General features: G+C 27.0%; 1 protein-coding gene and 1 long non-coding RNA gene across 2 annotated transcripts; both read left to right on the top strand.

Annotated features, from left to right (window-relative positions):
- The first annotated feature begins 7593 nt into the window (after nt 1–7593).
- On the top strand, nt 7594–9906 carry LOC135922779 (zinc finger MYM-type protein 1-like). The gene is made up of 4 exons (XM_065457247.1): nt 7594–7613; nt 7791–8263; nt 8498–8776; nt 8831–9906. The coding sequence occupies exons 1-4, from the start codon at nt 7594–7596 to the stop codon at nt 9904–9906; spliced, it is 1848 nt and encodes a 615-aa protein (XP_065313319.1).
- A 7847-nt stretch (nt 9907–17753) lies between these two features.
- LOC135922304 (uncharacterized) lies at nt 17754–18469 on the top strand. The gene is made up of 3 exons (XR_010570837.1): nt 17754–17886; nt 17932–18117; nt 18163–18469. It is a non-coding gene; the product is annotated as an uncharacterized LOC135922304 (long non-coding RNA).
- The last annotated feature ends 3093 nt before the right edge of the window (nt 18470–21562 follow it).

The following is a 21562-nucleotide window of genomic DNA, read 5'->3' as shown; positions in this document are numbered from 1 at the left end:
GCTAATTAAGTTTAAAGTTATACGCTGGATTTATGGTGATATTTTTTAACTACATGGTTTTAAAAAAACATATAGATAATTTTGAAAAACAATCTAAGTATATTTAAAAACTCTTTTTTTTCTATTATTCTATAAATATATTACAGTTCATCAAGCTTTTTAGAAGCAAAGAATTCCTTTATATTACTCTTGCCATCCTCTTTAACATAGCACAAATCTTTGATAAGCTCTTTACCTAAATATGATAATAATTATATGATAATTTTTTAAATCATGCTATATATTATTTGTAAAATAAATTTTCTTAAAGAATTATCACAACTTATAATTGGACTGCAACCTTATTCTATATATGAGGTAACAAAGAATAGACTATATCATATAAATTTTAAAATCTCAGGATGTCTAATATTTATTGAAAGAAAGGCATTATTTTGACTATATTTGAGATATTTTTCGCGTTTAAAAAGTAACAATTTGCCAATTAATATGACCTGTCTATTTAAAAAAATTTGTATAATCCAATTTTAAAAGTTAATATAAAAATATCACTATCGACCATATGGTAAACTGTATTAACCCATAAAATGGGAAAGGCTTCTTCATATAAACAAAACTAATTTTTTAAATAAATGATAATTATACTATAATATAAAGACGATAGGCGTAGCCAGGGGGGAGAGAGGGATAAAGGCAAATTCCCCCTCCCTTCAGAAATTTATCACTTTTTGTGAATATCATTTTAAGCTAACAAAAAATATCCCCCATAGTCCTCGCCCCCACTTGCTGACCCTCTAGTATGCATATATCTTAAACAATAATTTGAAAGAAAGAATGGAAAGTTGATATTTTTTTATAAAACTAGTCATCATAATTTATACATTTTTGGAAAAAAGCATTTGTATATAAAAAAAGTGAACTAAAATGTTTTTTAAAAAATGGAATATAAGCCAAAGATAAGTCTTAAAACAAAAGTGAAATTAATGATAAATTAATAATAGATCCATAGAATTACTAAGTAATATAATATATCAAATATAATTTTTTATAAAGTGTGTAATTTTAATTTATTTATCTTAATAAAATTAAAATATAATTACAAAACGATAAAATTAATTCATAAATCAAATAAAAAAAATTAAAGCACAATACAAACAGTGGAATATTGTATGTCGTAGATTTACAGTATATCTAATTTTATATCATATGACAATCAAGTAATTTTTACCAATATAGCGAATTATATATTTTACAGAAAATTATAAAATATTGATAAGGACATCAGAAAATATCATTTAAAGACATTGTGAAATAAATAATATGAAGATTAATTTTAATATCATTTTTAATCAAAATAAATAGATGGCGTTAAATACTTGAATTAAAATTGTTGCTATATTTATGATCAAGAGCATTGATTAGTAAAATTTGTTAATATTAACTGTAATATATTCTCTATCTGTCAAATATGTCTGCAAAAGTTTACCCAGTATTTTGTAACCATCTATATAATAAAGGAATATAAACTATATATCTACTTACTTTTTATAATTAAATTTCTTATACTTGTTTGGAATAAATTATTGCCATGCTTTTATTTTAATGTATATACAAGTAATTTATTATATTTTATATAAACTATTAAAAATATATTCCACATTTGTTACAGGCTTATTTTTTTTAATAAAATTAACCTCCTATCTTGTAAAAGTATTTTATGACTATATAGAGTAAGGTAACTTGGCCGAATGCCGGGCAAAAGCATGCTGAAGGCCCGCCCAAAATAAGGTCTGGGGGCGAAGCCCCCAAAATTTTTTAATTTACCCCCCCCCCCCCCTTAGGAAAATCCTTGGCTACGCCTATGTTTCCCAGAATTTAATTTATAATATCTAAATTATTTTATATTTTATTTTGTAATAGATGTTTTATTTTTTAATAAAAATGAGTAATTTTCCCAGAAATTTGTTAACTAGTGTATAAAAATAAGGTTATTGTACTTTTTAAAAATTATGAAAAAATATTACGAGATAAAAAAAAATACAGCCTTTTATTTTTTTTACAGATTGCAAATAAAATAAAAATCAGAAACTTGCAGAGGTATTATTTGCATAGATCGGCCCTGATTTTTTTTAAATAAAATTTCAAACCCGGCCCGGATTTTTTTTAAATTTTTTGATTTTTATAGCTAATAATGGCGATTTCAGATATTTGGTAAATATTAAATATATATATATAATTAAATTGCAAATTTTAATGAAGGATTTTAAGGTATTAATATTTATTTATTATCAATCTTTGTTCAGAAACTGATATCAGCAACTTATTGACATTTTCGAGATTTTAGCTAAAATGGACAAATTAAATTCTTTGAAACTTTCTATATTTTTTTTTACATTTTTTCGTGATTTTGAGGCAACATGATTTATAATTTTTAATTCATAGCTAAATTTTATGTAAATAAATATAAAAGGTCTACACGAATTATATGCTATAATTCCAAGGAATTATAAAAAATTTAAAAAAATTAATCAAATTTATTAGAATGTGCAATCATATTATATTATATTCTTTACTTTAACACTTACTTATATTGATTTTATACCTCCCATTATTCGATTTTATGTCTTAATTTATTTGCTCTAATAAATATATCAATATAAAGAGATGAGCTCTTGAAACAAAATATCTCCGGCATAGCATTGCAATCATTACTTTAAAACATATATATGAATTACTAATATGTTAAATTATATCTCAGAATGGCATTTATAGACCTATCACATCTTGAATTAAATAATAAATTGAATAAAAGAAATATTATAAACATCGTATGGGCCATTCATTCCATGTCAAATAGATCAAAAAAGGTACTTTTTCGGCCGGTCCCTTTTAAAATTGTTAAAATTTTTTGAAACTATTTAGATAAATAAAAGAATGAGAAAGCCGTTTATTTTAGCTCGCTAGCACATCTGGTTCTCGAGATATAGGGGCTCAAAGGTACAAAAAAGAGCCACTTTGGAATCTGTAAAATGTTTAAAATGCTTCTATTTCAAAAACTATTTATAGTAAAAAATATTATAATATATCATTTTGTAGGTAAAAAAATTCTCTAATAGGCTAACAAAAAATATTAAGTATTGGCGCCATTATATGCTTTAACATCCAGTTTACCTAAATTGCTTTACCTGTATTTTTAAACAAAATAGTGAGTTTGTTTTCGAATTTTTTTTTGTTTTTTATTTAGACACCTATTACAAATATATATAAGATGTCAAAACCTTGGCGACGCTATCAACTTTTCCATAATATACATTTTTACCAAAAATTGTAGAAAAAAGTAGATGGCGCTAATGGTTGAAAAATTATATTTTTAAGGAAAATAAAAATATTGATACGTTTATAAGAATTGTGATAAAATTTTCCAGTTCTGCCCCCCCCCTCCCACTATCCTAAAAATGTTTTACATTTTTTAGATCTCTACTTTGCTATTATAGCGAGCGAATGACTTATTAGCTTGATAATATATAACAGCTGCAGTAAACGAATATTTTATTAAGCATATATTCGATTATATTTTACAAAAAAAATTGTTTAAAACGATTTTTAACCTGTCCGTTCAGATTAATTTTATCGTCTGTCTACCAATAACAATCTGGATTTGGAGAGTGCAAAAACATGTATTCTAGGTGTAGATCAATTAAAATTTTATTCTACATCACAGGTTGACTTACCAAATATTAAAATGTTACACCCATTTAATCTACAGAGACATGCTTATTATCGCGAGAATCTAAGAAAGATTCTATCCGGGATGACGCAAAAAAATTTACCATTCAATTTAGATATGTTAATATGCTCATCATGGCAACAAAAATTAGCAAACATTCCTTATAATTCAAATAACAATGTAGATGTTGATTCTCCCCTTCTTATAAATCAAGAGACTATTGATAACATTAATATATACCTACAATCAAATGGGGTATCTCTCATTAAAATAAAACGCTTATTTGAAAAGAGATATTCGAAAGTAAAAAAATGTTTTAACGACTAAAATTATACCATTAACTTCATCAAATGATAAAAAATTCGATAAAATTGTAGGCACCTTAAAAATTAAAAAAATTATATGAAAGATATTTATTATTGGAAATTTGTTAATTAAGGTCTAATGGGCATATGCCCACTCTGCTCCTCAGTTAATTAGTATATTTAATAAAAAATCAAAATTTTTAGTATAAAAGTGAAAATATCTGGTTATTAATGAGTTAGCATCAAAATTTTAACCATAATCCGTAATTTCATAAAGCGCCATCTATTTTTTCATCAATTTTTGGAGTCGTCGCCAAGGTTTTGATATTGTATATATATTTAGCAAATAAAAAGCAATAAAAAAAAATCGAAAACAAACTCACTATTTTGCTTAAAAAAACAGGTAAAGCAATTTAGGTAAACCGGATGATAAAAGCCTATAATGGCGCCAATATTTATTATTCTTTGTTAGCTCATTAGAGAATTTTTACAAATGATACATTATAATTTTTTTTACTATAAATAGTTTTTGAGATATAAGCATTTTACAAATTTTACAAGTTCCAAAGTGGCTCTTATTTGTACCTTTGAGCCCCTATATCTCGAGAACCAGGTGTGCTAGCTAGCTAAAATAAACGGTTTTCTCACTCTTTTACCTATCTAAATAATTTCAGAAATTTTTAACAATTTTAAAAGGGGTCGGCCGAATCGTGATCGATTTGACGTGGAATGTATTCAAAAAGTCCAAGTGTCGAATTACAATTAAGCTGTTCTCTTCATATATAATTATTTTTTTCCGAAAAAGCAAATTAAATAGTGAATGACATTTAGGCATAGGACCGAATTATTGTGATAGCGATATTTAGTTTAAATGTTTATAAAATGGGGAGTAAGTTTTTCTTCTTTATGGACAACCAATTTAGAAAGATTCAAGCCTTGCCCCAAAGGAGTAGAATTACATGGTAACGATGAGGACAAAGTAGTTATAACCTGTCGGATAGGAATATTTTTGACATTTTAATGATTCAGATCTGAGAAAAGTCATGTAAATAATTAGAAGGGGCAAGGGGATCTATGCAGGTAATATCCCAGAACAAAGGTTTGCTGATACAAATGGGGAATAAAGTTAATTAAATTTGAAAATAATGTTAACTACCATGATTCAAAATTTTTATACATAACTCCCTCTCCCTCCCTGAACATAGAAAAAACCTGGATATGCTTATGGTTCTCCGATAAATTGGAAGATAACTATGGATCTTAAGGCATAGAGATTTTTAGGAATGTTGGGAAAGTTTTTTTTAATTATGAAATCGCCTTGTGAGCAGAAAGCGAATATAAGAGTTTCCGAATGTTTTTGACGGCTCGAGAAGGTCTTCTTAAAAAAATGTTTATTCGCACACGTATTATAAAGATACCATACCCGAATTGGAGAAGATAATCCGCTTGGGTATCCCCCTCATCTCTTATAATGTTGCATGCTTTTGCGATCTTTTCAGGCGATTCAATATTTGTATCATTCCATCTACCGCACATGGAGATTGAACTAGCAATTGATGATCAAGACCTAGAGAAAATAAAAGTGGCCTTTAAGGTCCCTCTCGCAGTTTGATCCCAAAATTGTTGATGGGAAGAATCTTGGTAGTAACATATTACGTAATAGCATAGTTTCTAATAAATTCGATAAGAAAATGTTTCCTATGGAGTGCAATGTAGGGCATTGCGAAAGTCTATTTTCATAAGATATGCATTTGAAAGTTCATTTTGAAGATATATTCCGGCAGCATGAGCCGTTGTTTCGTAACCATTTTAGCTGTGTAGATGCAGAAAAACTGAAGCAACACAGGAGATTATTTTTGTGCACAGTTGCATAATTAGTATATTTTTTAGCCGTTAGAGTCCATTTTTAGCTGGCTCAAAAATTGGCTAACCCAAGTTGTTATCCGAAAACTATCACTTTTAACAGCTCAAATTATGAGTTACTTTATAATAATTTGAATCGCCAATATTTTAATATACTTATTTTAATTTGAAATTACCTTCCATTTCTTATTTTTAAAAAATTACTAATTATACGATATAAATAAGTAAATGAATAATTAATTTTTATCCATCAACATAGGAAACTTTTCTTTTGTATTAAAAATAACATTTATAAATAAACAATTATATAATAAAATCTCATTTCTATAATGATAAAATAATATAAATTTCAATAAAAAATACATATATTATTAATTATTAATATATATTTAATGGCCAGAATTTTTAATCCAGAAATTCGAGGAGCTAGAAAAATTTGAGTAATAATGTTGAAAAATAACTCAGCATAAACTGTATTTTCTATAAAACATTGGTTAAATTTTTTGCTTCTTCATAATGTAATTAATATCAAATATTTCGCAAAAATTATCATTCCATCTCTTAATTTAAATATAAAAGAATATAATTGATTTTTTACCGTGATAATCGCAGAAGATCACAACCATCGGCATGAAGAATATTAAAAGCAATTTACACATTATATTTCTAAATAAAATTAATTTGATTGTTTTTTAAAAAAAAAGTATATTAATAATTCAAACAAATTTTTTTATTATGAAGTTTTAGAAAAATATTTAATGAAATTTTGTTATAAAATCATTTCCCAAAATTTAATTTATTAATAATATTTTTTATGAACTTTTTACAAATTGTGTTTACAAGGTTAAACCTTTTTTTTACAGAGCTTTGCAAAAAAATAAAAATATTCTAACAAAACTACCCACCCCCCTTTCCAGGCGCGTAACCAATGGGGGGAAAGGGGGAAATTTCCCCCCCCCATTGTAAATTTGACTGTTTTCATAAATATCATTTTAAGCTAATAAAAATTTTACTCACCCCCCCCCCGCCCCCCCCCCTATAAATCAAAATTTTACAAATATTTGAATATCAATTTTCCAACATAAAACTTTATAAATAAATTTTTTTAAAATTTCCTTTCCTTGTGAGTACATTAACATTATTCAAAAAAAAATATAAAAAATGGAGAAATTTTTAGTCAAAGACAAAGATATTGAAAACAAACGGTATATAATTTAATTAATATATCTAATTTTATATTTTTCATTTTTCTTTAGAACAGAAGATATACAAAATAAATAGGTCTGAGCATGAAAAAAATGTACAAATAGAAATTGAAGGAAATAATGATAAAGGTAGGTAGCAAGCACTAGCATATATTTTATAAAAATTAAGTTAGGCAGTTGGTGAATATTATAAGAATATTAAATTTGATAGATATTAATAGTGTGGAATTTTTATTTGATCATAACAATTGCTTATTAAATAATATGTTCATTTCAGTAAGAATAAGCATTTTAATTTTAATGATAGATTTGATAGATATTAATAGTGTGGAATTTTTATTTGATCATAACAATTGCTTATTAAATAATATGTTCATTTTCATTTCAGTAAGAATAAGCATTTTAATTTTAATGATAGATTTGATAATTATAATAATTTTTTTAATGTTAATTTTGGCCAGATAACCTGTCTATTATCATTAAATGCTTTTATATGTACATTAATGAATGTTGGTAATAATAATGTCTTTTAGGGCAACCGTGGGATATATATAATTTCCTAAAGAATGATTTAATTCCTCAAAAAAAACTGGAGATTTTGGAAAATATATATCAACCAGATATAACTTTCCCATTTATTAGGGACACGACAACAAAAAAATTAAAGTTCCAATATGTTTGGTTATCAAGGTGGATATGTGCATTTTCACCTACCATTAATGGTGCATTTTGCAAGAATTGTGTTTTATTTGGTCCCAAATTTGCTGGAAGGGCTCAGCAAAAATTACAGAGCTTAGTATTAACATCATTTACTAAATGGAAAGATGCTACTGAAACTTTTAACAACCATCAAAATAATAAGTATCATATTAATGCAGAACAAACAATATATTCCTTGCGATCTATCAAAAATGGAGAATCTATGGATATTATTAGAATAATAGATACTGGAAAGCAAGAACTAGCTTTGCAAAATAGATCAAGACTAACGCCAATAATTGACGCTATCCTGGTATGTGGCATCCAAGGTATCGCTCTTAGAGGTCATAGAGATAGCGGTGCGATATTTGATAATGATAATAACAATAATGATGGTAACCTAAGAGCTATTCTTCGAAATAGATCTCTTGGAGATCCCATACTTAGAGACAATTTGTTAAATTGTTCTAAAAATGCGACCTGAGCCCAATAAAATAGAATGAAATCATCGATGCCTGCAATGAATTAATATTGAAGAAAGTTATTACAAATATCAACAAATCACCCTACTTTTCGGTCTTGGCTGATGAGACAACAGATGTCTCTGGAGTAGAACAAATGTCTTTATGTGTGCGCTATATAAGCCTGGATGGTAAGCTTATAATTTTATTAATAATAAAAAAAATTATACATCATAGGTGATATACAAATATTAGAAGAATTTTTACAATTTATACCAGTTGTGGATATGAGAGGGGAGGCCCTCGCCAAAACTATTTTGTTAAATTTAGAGAAATATAAGTTAAATTTAAATTTGATACGAGGACAAGGTTATGATGGTGCTCCGGCTATGAGTGCCCATTTAAATGGTGTCAAAGCACATATTTTAAAAAAATATTCCTCCGCTATATATGTTTATTGTGCATCTCATTCGTTGAATTTGGCAATATCCGATTCATGTGCTCTACCTTCTATACGCAATTCCATGTATATTTTAACTTATAAATAAAATAAATTAAATATATTTTTAGCCATTATATCCAAAATTTATGATTTTTTTAAATATCCCAAACGGTCAGATGTTTTGAATCGAACTATATCAAAGAATGCACCAGAAACACATCATCAAAAATTAAAAAAAATGTGCCCTACACGATGGGTTTTACGTGATTCAGTTTCGGCATTTATAGAACTCGAAGAGATGATAAGAATATCTTTACATGAAATTACCAAATGGCAAGATAGTAATGTGTCGTCAGAAGCGATATCATTATTGAATTCAATTGATCAATCAGAGTTTATCATTGCTGCTAGTTGCATCAATAAATTATTTTCTTATAGTTCAATACTTTGTAGAAATCTACAAAAACCAAATTTAGATTTGGTTCAGGTAATTGATTTGGCAGAAAATATATATGAACAGGTGGATGAAATAAGAACGAATGTCGATGAATATTTTCATAATATTTATGTAGATATTGAATCGAAGGCTCAAATTTATGATATATCAATAATTAAACCTCGTCTAGCACCAAGGCAATTAATGAGATGCAATGTAAATATTGGATCAACTGAAGATTATTATAAAATATCTATTTTTATCCCATTCTTGGACACTTTTTTATCACAAATAAAAGTACGATTTTTAGATAAAAAAGAAGTCTTTGCAAATCTTCAAGTTTTATTGCCCAAAGATCCCTCCTCGTTTTCTCATGGCACGATTAATAAAATAAAATATTTAGCCAAATTTTATTCGTACGATATTGATTCGGAGATAAATTTAATCAGCGAATTTGAATTATGGTATAGATATTTATTACGTTTACCTATTTTACCTGAGCATGCCAATGATGCGCTAAATCGTTGTAAAGATATCTTGGCTCAATTTCCCAATATTTTGAAGTTATTTTATATTCTTGCATGTTTGCCTATTACAACATGCACGAATGAAAGGACATTTTCAAACTTGAGAAGGTTGAAAACATATTTACGAAGTAATACTTCCGAATCTCGGCTAAATGGGTTAGCTCTGTTAAATATCCACAGAGATTTGGTTCCCAGACAAACGAAATTCTTGATACATTGGCAACATTCCCACGAAAATTAAAAATCACATTATAATTATAGTATTTAATAAAATATTCTGTATAATATTGTATTTGATAAGAAGTTAAAAAAAACTTGTTTTTTTAAATTATTTTTTAGTCAATGTTTTACTGTGGTATTTTCAATAAAAAAAAATTTATGCTACTTATATTGTATGAGAATTTAAGCAGAGGCTAGTTTTTAAAAAAATGTTAAATGACATTTTATTTCAACTTTACATTTAAAAAAACTTTATTAAATATAACATACCTAACTTAAAATAATAAAAAATAGGCTTGTAATATCATTAGGCACAAATTAGTAAATAAAAGTTAAAAAAAGATATATAATTATATGAAAAATTTAATAGAATAGTAAAACATAAGACCCGGCCAAAGGCCGGGCAAAAGCTGGCCGAAGGCCAGCTAAGAGGGTTTGGGGGCGAAGCCCCCAAAAAATTTCCCCCCCCCCCCATAGGAAAATCCTGGATACGCCACTGCCCCTTTCCCTCTGTTTGTTTCTTTAAATTTATAATGATTATGCCCTAAAAATCAAGAAAAAAAATATATAGACACAATATATCTAAAATCGCGAAAATGATAATTTTCCAGTTTCTGAGCAAAGAATGCAATCAGATAATTGAGCATCTTTAATTAACTTAATAAATATAAATATATTTGCACTTAGAATCCTTTATCGATATATTTTATTTACTTAATTAAAAATATTTAAATATATTAAGAATCGCCATCAAATTTGTAGTTTATGATGTAATAAATAATAGTGGCTCTTACACTTTTACACTTTCTGAGCGATGGATGTTAATTATTTTTTTGACACCCATTAAATTTCCAAAATAAATTTTATTGCATCAATCCTTAATGTATTATAATATAAACATAATATATACTTTAAAAATATTATTTTTGAATTAATGATGTAGACATAGTAGGGGAAGAGAAAGCGAAAGAAAAATATAATTTCTTCAATATTTAAATGTTTAAATAAAAAAAATTTGCCGTTGATTAAATGGTAATTATTAAGAATTGGATCTTTCGTGGTGCTACGAAGTCTCGTTTTAATTAATTTAATTTTACTCTTAAGGCAGTACATGAGATAATAAGGAATGGGTAATAAATATTTACAAAATTGTTAAATTAGGGAAAGCAGAAGTATTTATAGACGATAAGGTAAAATAAATGTATAGTTTTTCCAGTCTGAATCATAAGTTTCAGAATTATCATCATTAAAAGAAGTAGAATTTAAATTATGTAATTTGTAAAAATATTTTAATTAAATAAATTTAGAATTCTTAGAATCAGACAAATCTTTAGATTCTTTAACCTCTAGATCATGTGTAATTTTTGCATCCCTTGTTTTAGCTATCTTATAAATATTTCGAAACTAACTTTTCTTCAAAAATTTGATTCTAGTTTATTGAAAATATATATATTTCTAACTTGGAACTTTTAAAATCAAAAGGTAGATTTCTCTCCTTTATAAAATCTTGTGCCTTACCCAAATATTCAGTGTTATTATCTATTAGGATTAAAAAAATAAAAGACAATAATTTAAATTATACATCTCAATTAATCAGGCAATTAATTGTCAGTTGAATTTGATTCCTTGCAAACCCTAAATCCTTCGAAATGTTTTCAATTTTGTAACAGCCAAGCTTGTTATCAACGATATTTTATCCAAAACACAAAGTAATAAAATAAAATCAGTTTATTCTATCTAAAGACTGTCATTGCCTTAATTAGTATGGTTAGAGGGCTCGATTTTTAATAATTGATCCAAAATTTTAGTCCGGAAATATGCAGGTGAAAGACTCGAAATTAGGTAATCAAAGAAGTTTTTCACAATGGTAAATCCAAATCCTTCTGTTTTAAAGAGATCGGAAATAGAGTTATGGTTGTGACGGGTGCCCACTCCGTCATAGCTGTTCAAGAAATGATTGTCGTGAATTAACAGATGTTGGTCAATTAATCTTTGTACCTGGAGATGGCTAGCAATGATTTCACATATTGAGATCGACAGTGGAGATCTTATACCAAGACCACCATGTTTGGAATTAAGTGTGGCTTAATGCCAAGCAATGTCTCTAGACTTGATATTTAAGCAATCACTAAGAATTACTTACTCTGGTTTTGGATCTTATTAGAAGCACTCTCTCTAAAAATAATGGGCTCGATAGGAGGGCGTTAAGATTTTAGGGATGTTGAAGGAATTAATAATTAAAAAAAGGCCTTGTGAGCCGAGAAACAGAAAACAATGCGTTTTAAATTTTCTAAAATATCGTCCATATCACTAACAAAGAATTAACTGACTCCACCAATGGGAGAGATAATGCGATAAAAATTTTAAGGGTACATGTTTAAAGCCATAAACATTAAATGGAATTGTATTGATTTCACAATATTCGGTTTTGGTTTGGTTGATTATAAGTCCGAGGCTGTCAGTGGAAGCCTTAGTAATGTTAGCATTTTCCACCTCCACTGAATAACCTGAGATGTCCCCATCATCTATATACTAAATGTATTTTAATCAAATGATGAAATCTTAGACAAAATAATATGGAGCCTAGGGGATCACCTTGCTGAATACCTTCAGAGGAAGTTAAGATATAATGGCTAAATACCAAATGGGATGGTTTCTTATAGGGTGAAAGGATATAGTTTGTACAAACTGGGTTATGATATGTGAAAGGATTACTTTCCCGTGAATACTTAAGCATTTTTAAAGTTGATTTTAATAAGATATTAGCGATTGTAGCATTCTGAACATAAATACTATTTATATGTGCAGCCACTTCACATCCTGAGCTCGTTCCAACACCTAATTGAGGTGAAAGAAGTATGTTAGAAACCTGTGCAGAAATCCTACTTGCTATAATCTTGGAACATAATCAGGGCGACAAGTTTGGCTCCAAAAAAGAGGGCCCTTGCCAAATCTGGGAATTCATCATTGATGACCTGCATAATTGAGTTATTTTATTCAATAAATAGGTTAGAGTTGAGAATGGAGTAGTTAAATCTTGAAGAAATAAAGGTTCGATGCCTTCAAATCCAGGGGCCACGTCTTTCTTAAAAGATATCACTGATTTAAATACTTCTTCCGAAGTGAAAATTGTAAGGGTTCTTGGTTTTACAAATCATTATAGCTTCCGATTTTTTGGGATACTTATCTAGTAGTCTTTGATATAATTGCGCGTTTTCTGGAGTAAGTGTGTCAGAGGAGCTGAATAGTCAAAGAGCAGCATTTATGTTCAGATTGTGTATTTTATTGTCGTTTAGCTTACCTTGAATTTTAAATGATCCTGTTTTTTGTTGCAGGTGTGAGTTATGATATCATGGAGTTCATAATTGATATTAAGATGCTAGTCTAATATTCCTAATGAATGAATTGCCATTCCCAGCAGAAATTTGGAAAGATTTGTGACCGAAGAAAGGCTGACCATGGAGTTTAATAGCCTATCAATACATTGAGAATAATCGGTAGAAACAACTTTCTCTTGGCTGGAAACCAAACGTTGTTTGGGTAGTCCAAGGAATTGATCAATAAAGGAATTGGTGAAATGAATATCAGTGATATTAGATTCAAAAATGTTTGTTGTTACAATATTAGCATGATTTGATGTAGATGGAACAGACAACTGTGCCACAGGATTCAAGAGGGAACTGGGAGGGATTGCCTGGGAGAGGGGAATAGAGGGGACTGAGGAAAGGGGGCTCTTTGTCCATTCTCACTATGAGTCCTTAAACGGCCATTCCCAACTATAGAGTTTCTGAATTGAGAACAGAAACATCCATCCATTTCGAAATACAAGTATATATATAATCGATCAGGAAATATATCGTGTTTTTAACATTTAGACATTATTACTTCGAATAATTTTTCGTAAGTATTTTGTGTTTTTTTTGGAGTTTAATAGCTGTTAATGATTGTGGCATTCACTTGTAAAATTATTTATCAATATTAATTATTGCTAGGTTATACTAAAAAAAAATTAAGTGAAAATGAGAAGAAAAAAATTGAGAAAAGATCAGAAAAATAAAGATCAACAATGACTTAAAGCAAAAATGGGAAGAAAAATCTAAATTGAGAAAAAAATTTAAAAAAAATTGACAAAAATTTTTTTTTTTAAATTAACGATTTTAAAAAAAAAAAATTTTCCTTGAGGTTTTATCCAGGGGGTTTTTTTTCCTATTACCGAATTAATTACTCTTTTTTATCACTTGTAATTCTTTAGACGCAATTTTTTTTTTTTATATCAGCTATCGAATGTATTTTATACTGTAATAAATAGATTTTGTATTAAAAAATATTATTTTTAGTTATCTTGTATTGTTTTAATTATTTAAATGCCAGTTTATTTTGTGGGAATAAAATACGAAATATGAAATTCAGAATAATTGTTCAGAGCTAGCAAATTTTAAAAGTAAAATATATAGGCCGAAGGCCCGCAAATGAGGGTATGGGGGCGAAGACTCCCATAAATTTTTTTTTAGTTGAGCCCCCTGAGATTTTAAAGGCTAGTGACGTCCCTGATCTAAGAACTGGGAAATATTAAGTAAGATAGTTATCTGAGTGGATCAAAATGTCAAAAAATTGGAGATACTTTTAATAATATTTTATGTTTATAATTATAAAATTGAAGCAACAATTTATTTTAATTAATGGTTACGAGTTAAATTATAATATTCTTGTCCAACAATTCTTCCATTATTATACCTTTAAGTAAAATTATTTAAGATTATATTTATTTGTTTTTTTTAGTATTGGTGTCGAAGAAATATTTGTTTATAATCTAATCATATTGAATAATAAACTATAAATAAATCTCCATATGGTATACCTTTGGCAGTCTATGTTTGTTGGGTTTTAGGGTAAAATTCTTATTATGCGAGAAAAACACAATAATATTATGATAAACCCGTTAATGTAACAAACTCATGGCGTGTATGGGGACTCAAATCAAATTTTTACAGCACAGGCCTCAGAACATCGAAAATAGTTTAAGATTTTTTTGCAAGGGAATTTTAAAATATCAGACTTACATATAACTCTCAATACTCATATCAATATTTCTTGTTAAAAAGTTTGATATCTATGATACGTCGATGATAAAATAATAATGGTGTATTAATTTTTAAATAGTTGCTTTTATTGATTCTATCCATATTTTTATTAATTATTTATATAAAAATTGTAAATGAACAGACTGGTCAAATCATTAGGCCTGTCAAAAGATTGGTGGATCTCATTTTTTTATAAAGATAATTATCAATTTTACAAATATTATAAATAGAAAATTACGGATAGTTAAATCAAGAGGCTTGTCAAACTATTGGAGATTTCATTGTTTAAAAGATAATACTGAAATGTTTAAATGCTTTTTTTATATACAATTATTAATTAGTATGAATCAGTAGATAAAATATTATATATTTATAGAGTTTAAAAAAAAACTTTGTAGCTTTGCAATCAATAATAACATTTTATTAAATTATAAATTGTTCGTAAAAAGCCATTAGTCTAACCAAAAACAGTTAGTATAAATGAATTACGATTTTTAGATATTTTTACTAAACTTTAAATTTATTGAAAGTGGTTTTAATGCCCTAATAATAAATTAAATAGTAATTTATGGACTGACATAATTGTAAGTGTGAATCTAGTTTTATATAATAACAACGAATTTAAAACACTTATTAAGATCGAATACTTTTATTACGTTATACATTAATTTGCGATTACGTAAAAAAAAGCATGAATTAATTATTAGAAAAATTAATTTTAATTCAATTATAGATTTAATTTAATTGACTAGAGAAAATATTGGATCGTTTGTTCAAAGCAGGGTTAGGTAATGAAGAAGTATATTACCTAGAAAGATGTATCAAAAAAACAGCCCATAGCAAATACCAATTCATATATAACCAAAAATTTCAAGGAAAAAATTGAATTCCAAAAATATTATAATTAAGTTTTTCTCTTATGTAGGCATTATGGCTGATCCGATGGTTCAAATCCTATATTTATTTTTTTTACATTGATTTTAAAGAAAACCGCCTAAAAAATACTATCCATATCTTACTTATTTTACGTTGGTAAGATTCACGAAATATAATTAAAATGATTGTTAATATCTCTTTGATTAAAAAAAAAATGATAAATTAAATCATAAATATAGAAATCAAGACCTTTAAGAAATATGGTATAGGCTTAAACATTAATTGGGGGTACATAGATGCATTATTAATCTCACGAAAAAGCCTTTATATATTTGGAAGAATGAAAAATGGTTTAATCAAATCATTTTCAATAATATTTTTTTTAAATATGCTTTTTCTGGCAATAAAAAATTAAGAATAAAAAACTTTTAAAAAAATTTAATTGAATCTCGTCATTCATTTCTAATTATCAGGCGCGTAAGCAGCGGGGGGGGACAAATCCCCCCCCCCTTCAAAGCCAAAAAATGCAGATGCCGGATATATTTTTCAAAAATATTATTTTCTATATATTAATATTATTTTTATAATCTTTATTCATATATCTTTCATTCAAATATATATTTAATTACATTTATTTATCACAATCATTTACTAAGTTATTTTATCAATTAATTTCAATTTCAAGTTTTTTTTGGTAATATTTATCTTTTTCAAATTTTTAACGGCAAATTCTACCATTTTTTTCTAGTCAAATAACAATTATGGACATAAGAAATTTTTAAAAACACGAATGATGATAAAGATTCTAGTCAAAGTCATCTTATAAAAAAGCAAAAAGGTATGAATAATTTAACATATTTTTATTATTTTCTTTTTTTAGTAATTAAAACCCCTCCCATAAATAATGAAATAATTGTTGGAATTGGAAGAATAATTGAGAGTCAGGATATAGAGCCAAAGCCATCAAAAGGTTATTCTAAATAAAGATTTTGGCTTTTTTAAAATAATTTTAATCTCAATATTATACTCATATAAAATCCTTATACAAAACTCTAGAGTACAATGATCATCCATATGATATAGCCAATTTTTTGGATAAAGATAATATTAGCCTAGAAGAAAGACATTTACTTCTTAAAAAAGTAATAAATATAAGATACCTATGATAAATAATTTATTTAATTTAATAATAGATTTATATTCCACCCCTCAATTTTCAATATCCACAAACTGTATGTGCTAATCGAAAGCTAAAATTTCAAAACAGCTATTTTACTAGATGGTTATGGCTAGCATACTCTATCCGTGACAATGGAGCTTATTGTAAGATATGTGTCCTGTTTGGTCCAAGATATGCTGGAAGAAATTTGGTTAAGCTTAACACTCTTGTTAAGACTCCATTTAACAGATACAAAGATGCTGGAGAAATTTTTGATAATCATCAAAAAACAAATTATCACAAAAGTTGTGAACTGATGATTTCCTCAAAAGAATCAATTCAAAGTGGGGATATGATTCCCATTACATCACATATTGATAAAAGTAGGCGTACAATTGCAAAAGAAAATAGATGCAAGATAAGACTAACTATTGAGGCTATTCTATATTGTGGGTTGCAGGGATTAACTTTACGTGGCCATTTTGATTCAGGAAGCCTGAATTTCAATAATAATGATAACGAAGGGAATTTTCGTGGCCTTATAAAATTTAAAGCATTAGGAGATTTTGCATTAATGGAGAGCATTAATAGTAGTAATAAAAATGCTACATATCTTAGCCCTAGGATCCAAAATGAAATAAGTGATGTTTGCAATAATATCATTCTAGAAAAATTGATTACTGAAATCAATTCTGCCCCATGCTACTCAATTTTGGCAGATGAGACCACAGACATTGCTGGCATTGAGCAGGTGTCACTTTGTGCACGATATATAGATACTCAAAATAACATTATAAAAGAGATGTTTCTACAATTTATCCCAGTTTCAAGCATGACTGGGTCTGCCTTAGCTGATGTAATATTTGACAATCTTGAAAAATTCAAAGTAATAATTAATCACATTATAAAATTATTTTTTTCAAAAATATAGCTTAATATAAATTTGATACGTGGGCAAGGGTATGATGGAGCTCGTGCAATGAGTGGGCAATTCAATGGGCTTCAAGCATTTATAAAAAAAAATGCCCAACAGCTATATATGTCCATTGTGCTGCTCATTCCCTCAACCTGGCAATATCTAATGCATGTTCTTTGCCATTGATATCAAATTGCTTAGGTATAATTTTATTTATTTCAATTAAATTTCTTATATTTATATCAGGCAAAATATCTAGCATCTATGAAATGTTTAGATATCCCAAGAGACAAAATATTTTGAACAGAATTATTTCTGAAACTCCTTGTCCAACAAGGAGGAAAAAATTGCAAAAAGCTTGTCCAACAAGATGGAGCCTTCGCCATCAAGCTGTGACATCTTTTATGGAGTTAGAAGAACCAATTATTAACGCTCTTACCGAAATATCACAATGGTCTGAGAGAGATATTTCTACAGAGGCTAGCAAATTATTAGATTCCATACTTATACCAAATTTTTTTTTCTCATTACAATGTATTAATAAATTATTTAATTATACTACAATTTTATGCAATACTTTTCAAAAACTCGATATTGACTATTGAGATGATGAGAATAGCAGAGAGTATTTTAATAGAACTCAATGAAATTAGAGCTAATGTTGATGACGAATTTCATATTTTATATGTTATTGTTGAGTCAAAAGCACAACAATATGAGTTTAATATTTGTCTCCCTCGACTTGCAGCAAGGCAAGCTCATCGTCCAAACATTAATATGGGGTCAGTCGAAGAATATTATGAAATAAATCTCTTTATCCCTCTTTTAGATACATTTATAACACAAATAAACGAACGGTTTTTAATTCATAGAGCAGTACTTAGCAATCTGCAGATATTATTACCACAAAAACCCTCCCAACCTTTTTCAGATGGTGATAGAAATAAAATAAAATATTTGGCAAATTTTTATCATGAAGATATTAAAGTATCTTATGATGCCTTATTGGCTGAATGCCAACTATGATATAAAAGATTAACCATGGTTGATATAGTCCCAAAAAATGCTATGGATGCTTTGCATCAATTCAAACATATTTTAGATTATTTTCCTAATATATTAAAATTATTATATATATTAGCAACTATTCCCATTAGTACTGCAACTAATGAGAAAACCTTCTCTTCTTTGAGAAGAATAAAAACCTACCTAAGAAGTACAACTTTTGAAAGTAGATTGAATGGTTTGGCCCTATTGAATATTCATAGGCATTTGACGCCAAGCACGGATGAGATAATTGGAAAATTAGCTCTATCCCAACGAAGATTGGATTTTACTTTATAAATATATTATATGCTTTTAAAAATTTTTGTGCAATTTTATAATTTTAATATATTAGGAAAATAATCTAAAATATGTTTGAATTGATGCAAAGCATCTATAGCATTTTGTTGGGGTCCAAAAAAGGTTGGGAGCAGTTGCTAAGTGCTGTCCTATGAATTATAAATAGTTCATTCACAAAATACAATTTTACCTAATAAACTTATGTAAATTTATATTTACAACATTTATATTTTTTATACTTTATATATAAATTTTAAAGACTCAAAATATTTCTATTTTGGATCATTTATTTTATAGTTATTCATATGGCGCCGGTTATATCCGTTTAATATTTTTTAATTCACATTTATTTTAAAGTTTTTTATATGCCGGTTTATATATTTTAAAGTTTTTTTATATGCCGATTTATATATTTTAAAGTTTTTTTTACCGGTTTTTATATTTTTTTTTATATACCGGTTTATATGTTTTAAAGTTTTTCATATGCCGGTTTATACATTTAATTTTTATAATTCACATTAATTTAAAATTGTGTATTAGAAATAGTTATTAGTCCCAATAAATTTTATGCTTCAGAATTTTAAATAACAAAAATTTATTTTAAAAAAATTTTAATTGCCCCCCCCCCCTCACAGCAAATTCCTGCGTACGCGCCTGCTAATTATCATATTAAAACAAAAGTTACGAATGATGGCATTTGGTCGTTAACAGTATTGTTGTTAAACGACTCGTGTATTTTTAATTTTTGGAAGGTAATCTAAAGATTCTTCTATCTGCTGAAACTATCAGCAATATAAGATTTGCAATCTAATCCTATTTAAAAGGGCTAACTCAATATTTCATGAGCCTGAAGATTTTGTTTGTAGAAGAAACAAAGGTTTGGGCATCTATTAGCGAAATATAGTAGCTTAGGTAATATTTTTTTGGCTAAAATATTTAGTTAGTAGTTTTTAAAAATTTTTGTTATTTATTATTCTGGCTATTTCTCTTTGGAAAACATTGTTGACATAAAAATCGTAATACATTTTAACCGAAAAATTAAAATGTAAAAAAAAAAATACAGTTTTTAAATGGCGCTCCTTGTGTTAACCCTTTAGAAAAGAAATTTAAAATTATGAAATAATATTTACTTTACCTTATGGACATATCTCAAAACAAGATAAAAGTTTAAAGTTTTATCACTGATATCATCGCAGTTATATTCATAGATAAATAAGATAAAACTTTTAAAGCAATAACGAAAATATTATTTAAAAAAAGGATATTTTTAAATAATATTTATCAAAAACTTATTATTTTAAGGATAAAACGGTACTAAAATTAAAAGCTTAATTATAATAGTTTTGGAATTCATTTTTTCCTAAACTTTTTTTTGGATATATATAAATTGGTATTATGCTCCTCGTTAGGTTATATACTGATTGATCTACTAATCCTGCTTTGAATATATGAGCTAATATTTTCTCTAGTCAATTTAATCTATAATTGATTTAAATCAATTTTTCTATAAATGATTCATGTTTTTTTACATAATAGCAAATTACTGTATAACATATTAATAGTATTTGATCCTGAAAGTGTTTTCAATTCATTATTCTTATATAAAGCAAGATTCACAGACTTACAATTGGTTCATAAATAACTATTTAATCTCTATTAGGGTATTATAAACACTTTCAATAAAATTAAGGTTTAGTAAATATCCCTTAAAAATCGTAATTCATTAAAAATATTTTGGCAACATTAATAAGTCTTTATGAATGATTTATGTTTTATGTTCGGATCGATTTTATTTATCTTTCACTGTCTATTAACTTAATATTTATCTAACGAACTTGATTTTATCATTTCTTTCAATATAATATTAATTTAATAGTTTCTTAATACCTTGGTCGTTTAAATAATTGTTATTCATATTAACCGATTTAAGTAAATTGTTAAATTGAATTTTATTTATATATATATATATATAGATGTACAGTTATAATTTTTTAAAATTAATAAAATCAAAATAAATATAATTTTGCTTTCCTATTTTTATATAACTCTCTTCTAGAAAATTCAACAATTTATAATTTAATAAATTTGTAATATTGATTGCAAATCTCATTCAAATTTTATACTAAATATTTATTTCTTAAGTTAATTTTCAATAGTTTTTTGTAAACTTTATAAATGTATAATATTTTATCTACTGATTCAGACTAATAATTGTACATAAAAAGATCATTTAAACATTTTAGTATTGATAGGTATAGTAATTTGACTAATTTGAAACTTCCATTTACAATTTGTATGAAAA

This window comes from Gordionus sp. m RMFG-2023, chromosome 1, assembly GCF_954871325.1.
Source record: "Gordionus sp. m RMFG-2023 chromosome 1, tfGorSpeb1-WG-v2, whole genome shotgun sequence".
NCBI lineage: Eukaryota > Metazoa > Nematomorpha > Gordioida > Chordodea > Parachordodidae > Gordionus > Gordionus sp. m RMFG-2023.
Note: the sequence above shows the minus strand (reverse complement) of the source record. Positions and strands in the feature narration are given on the sequence as shown.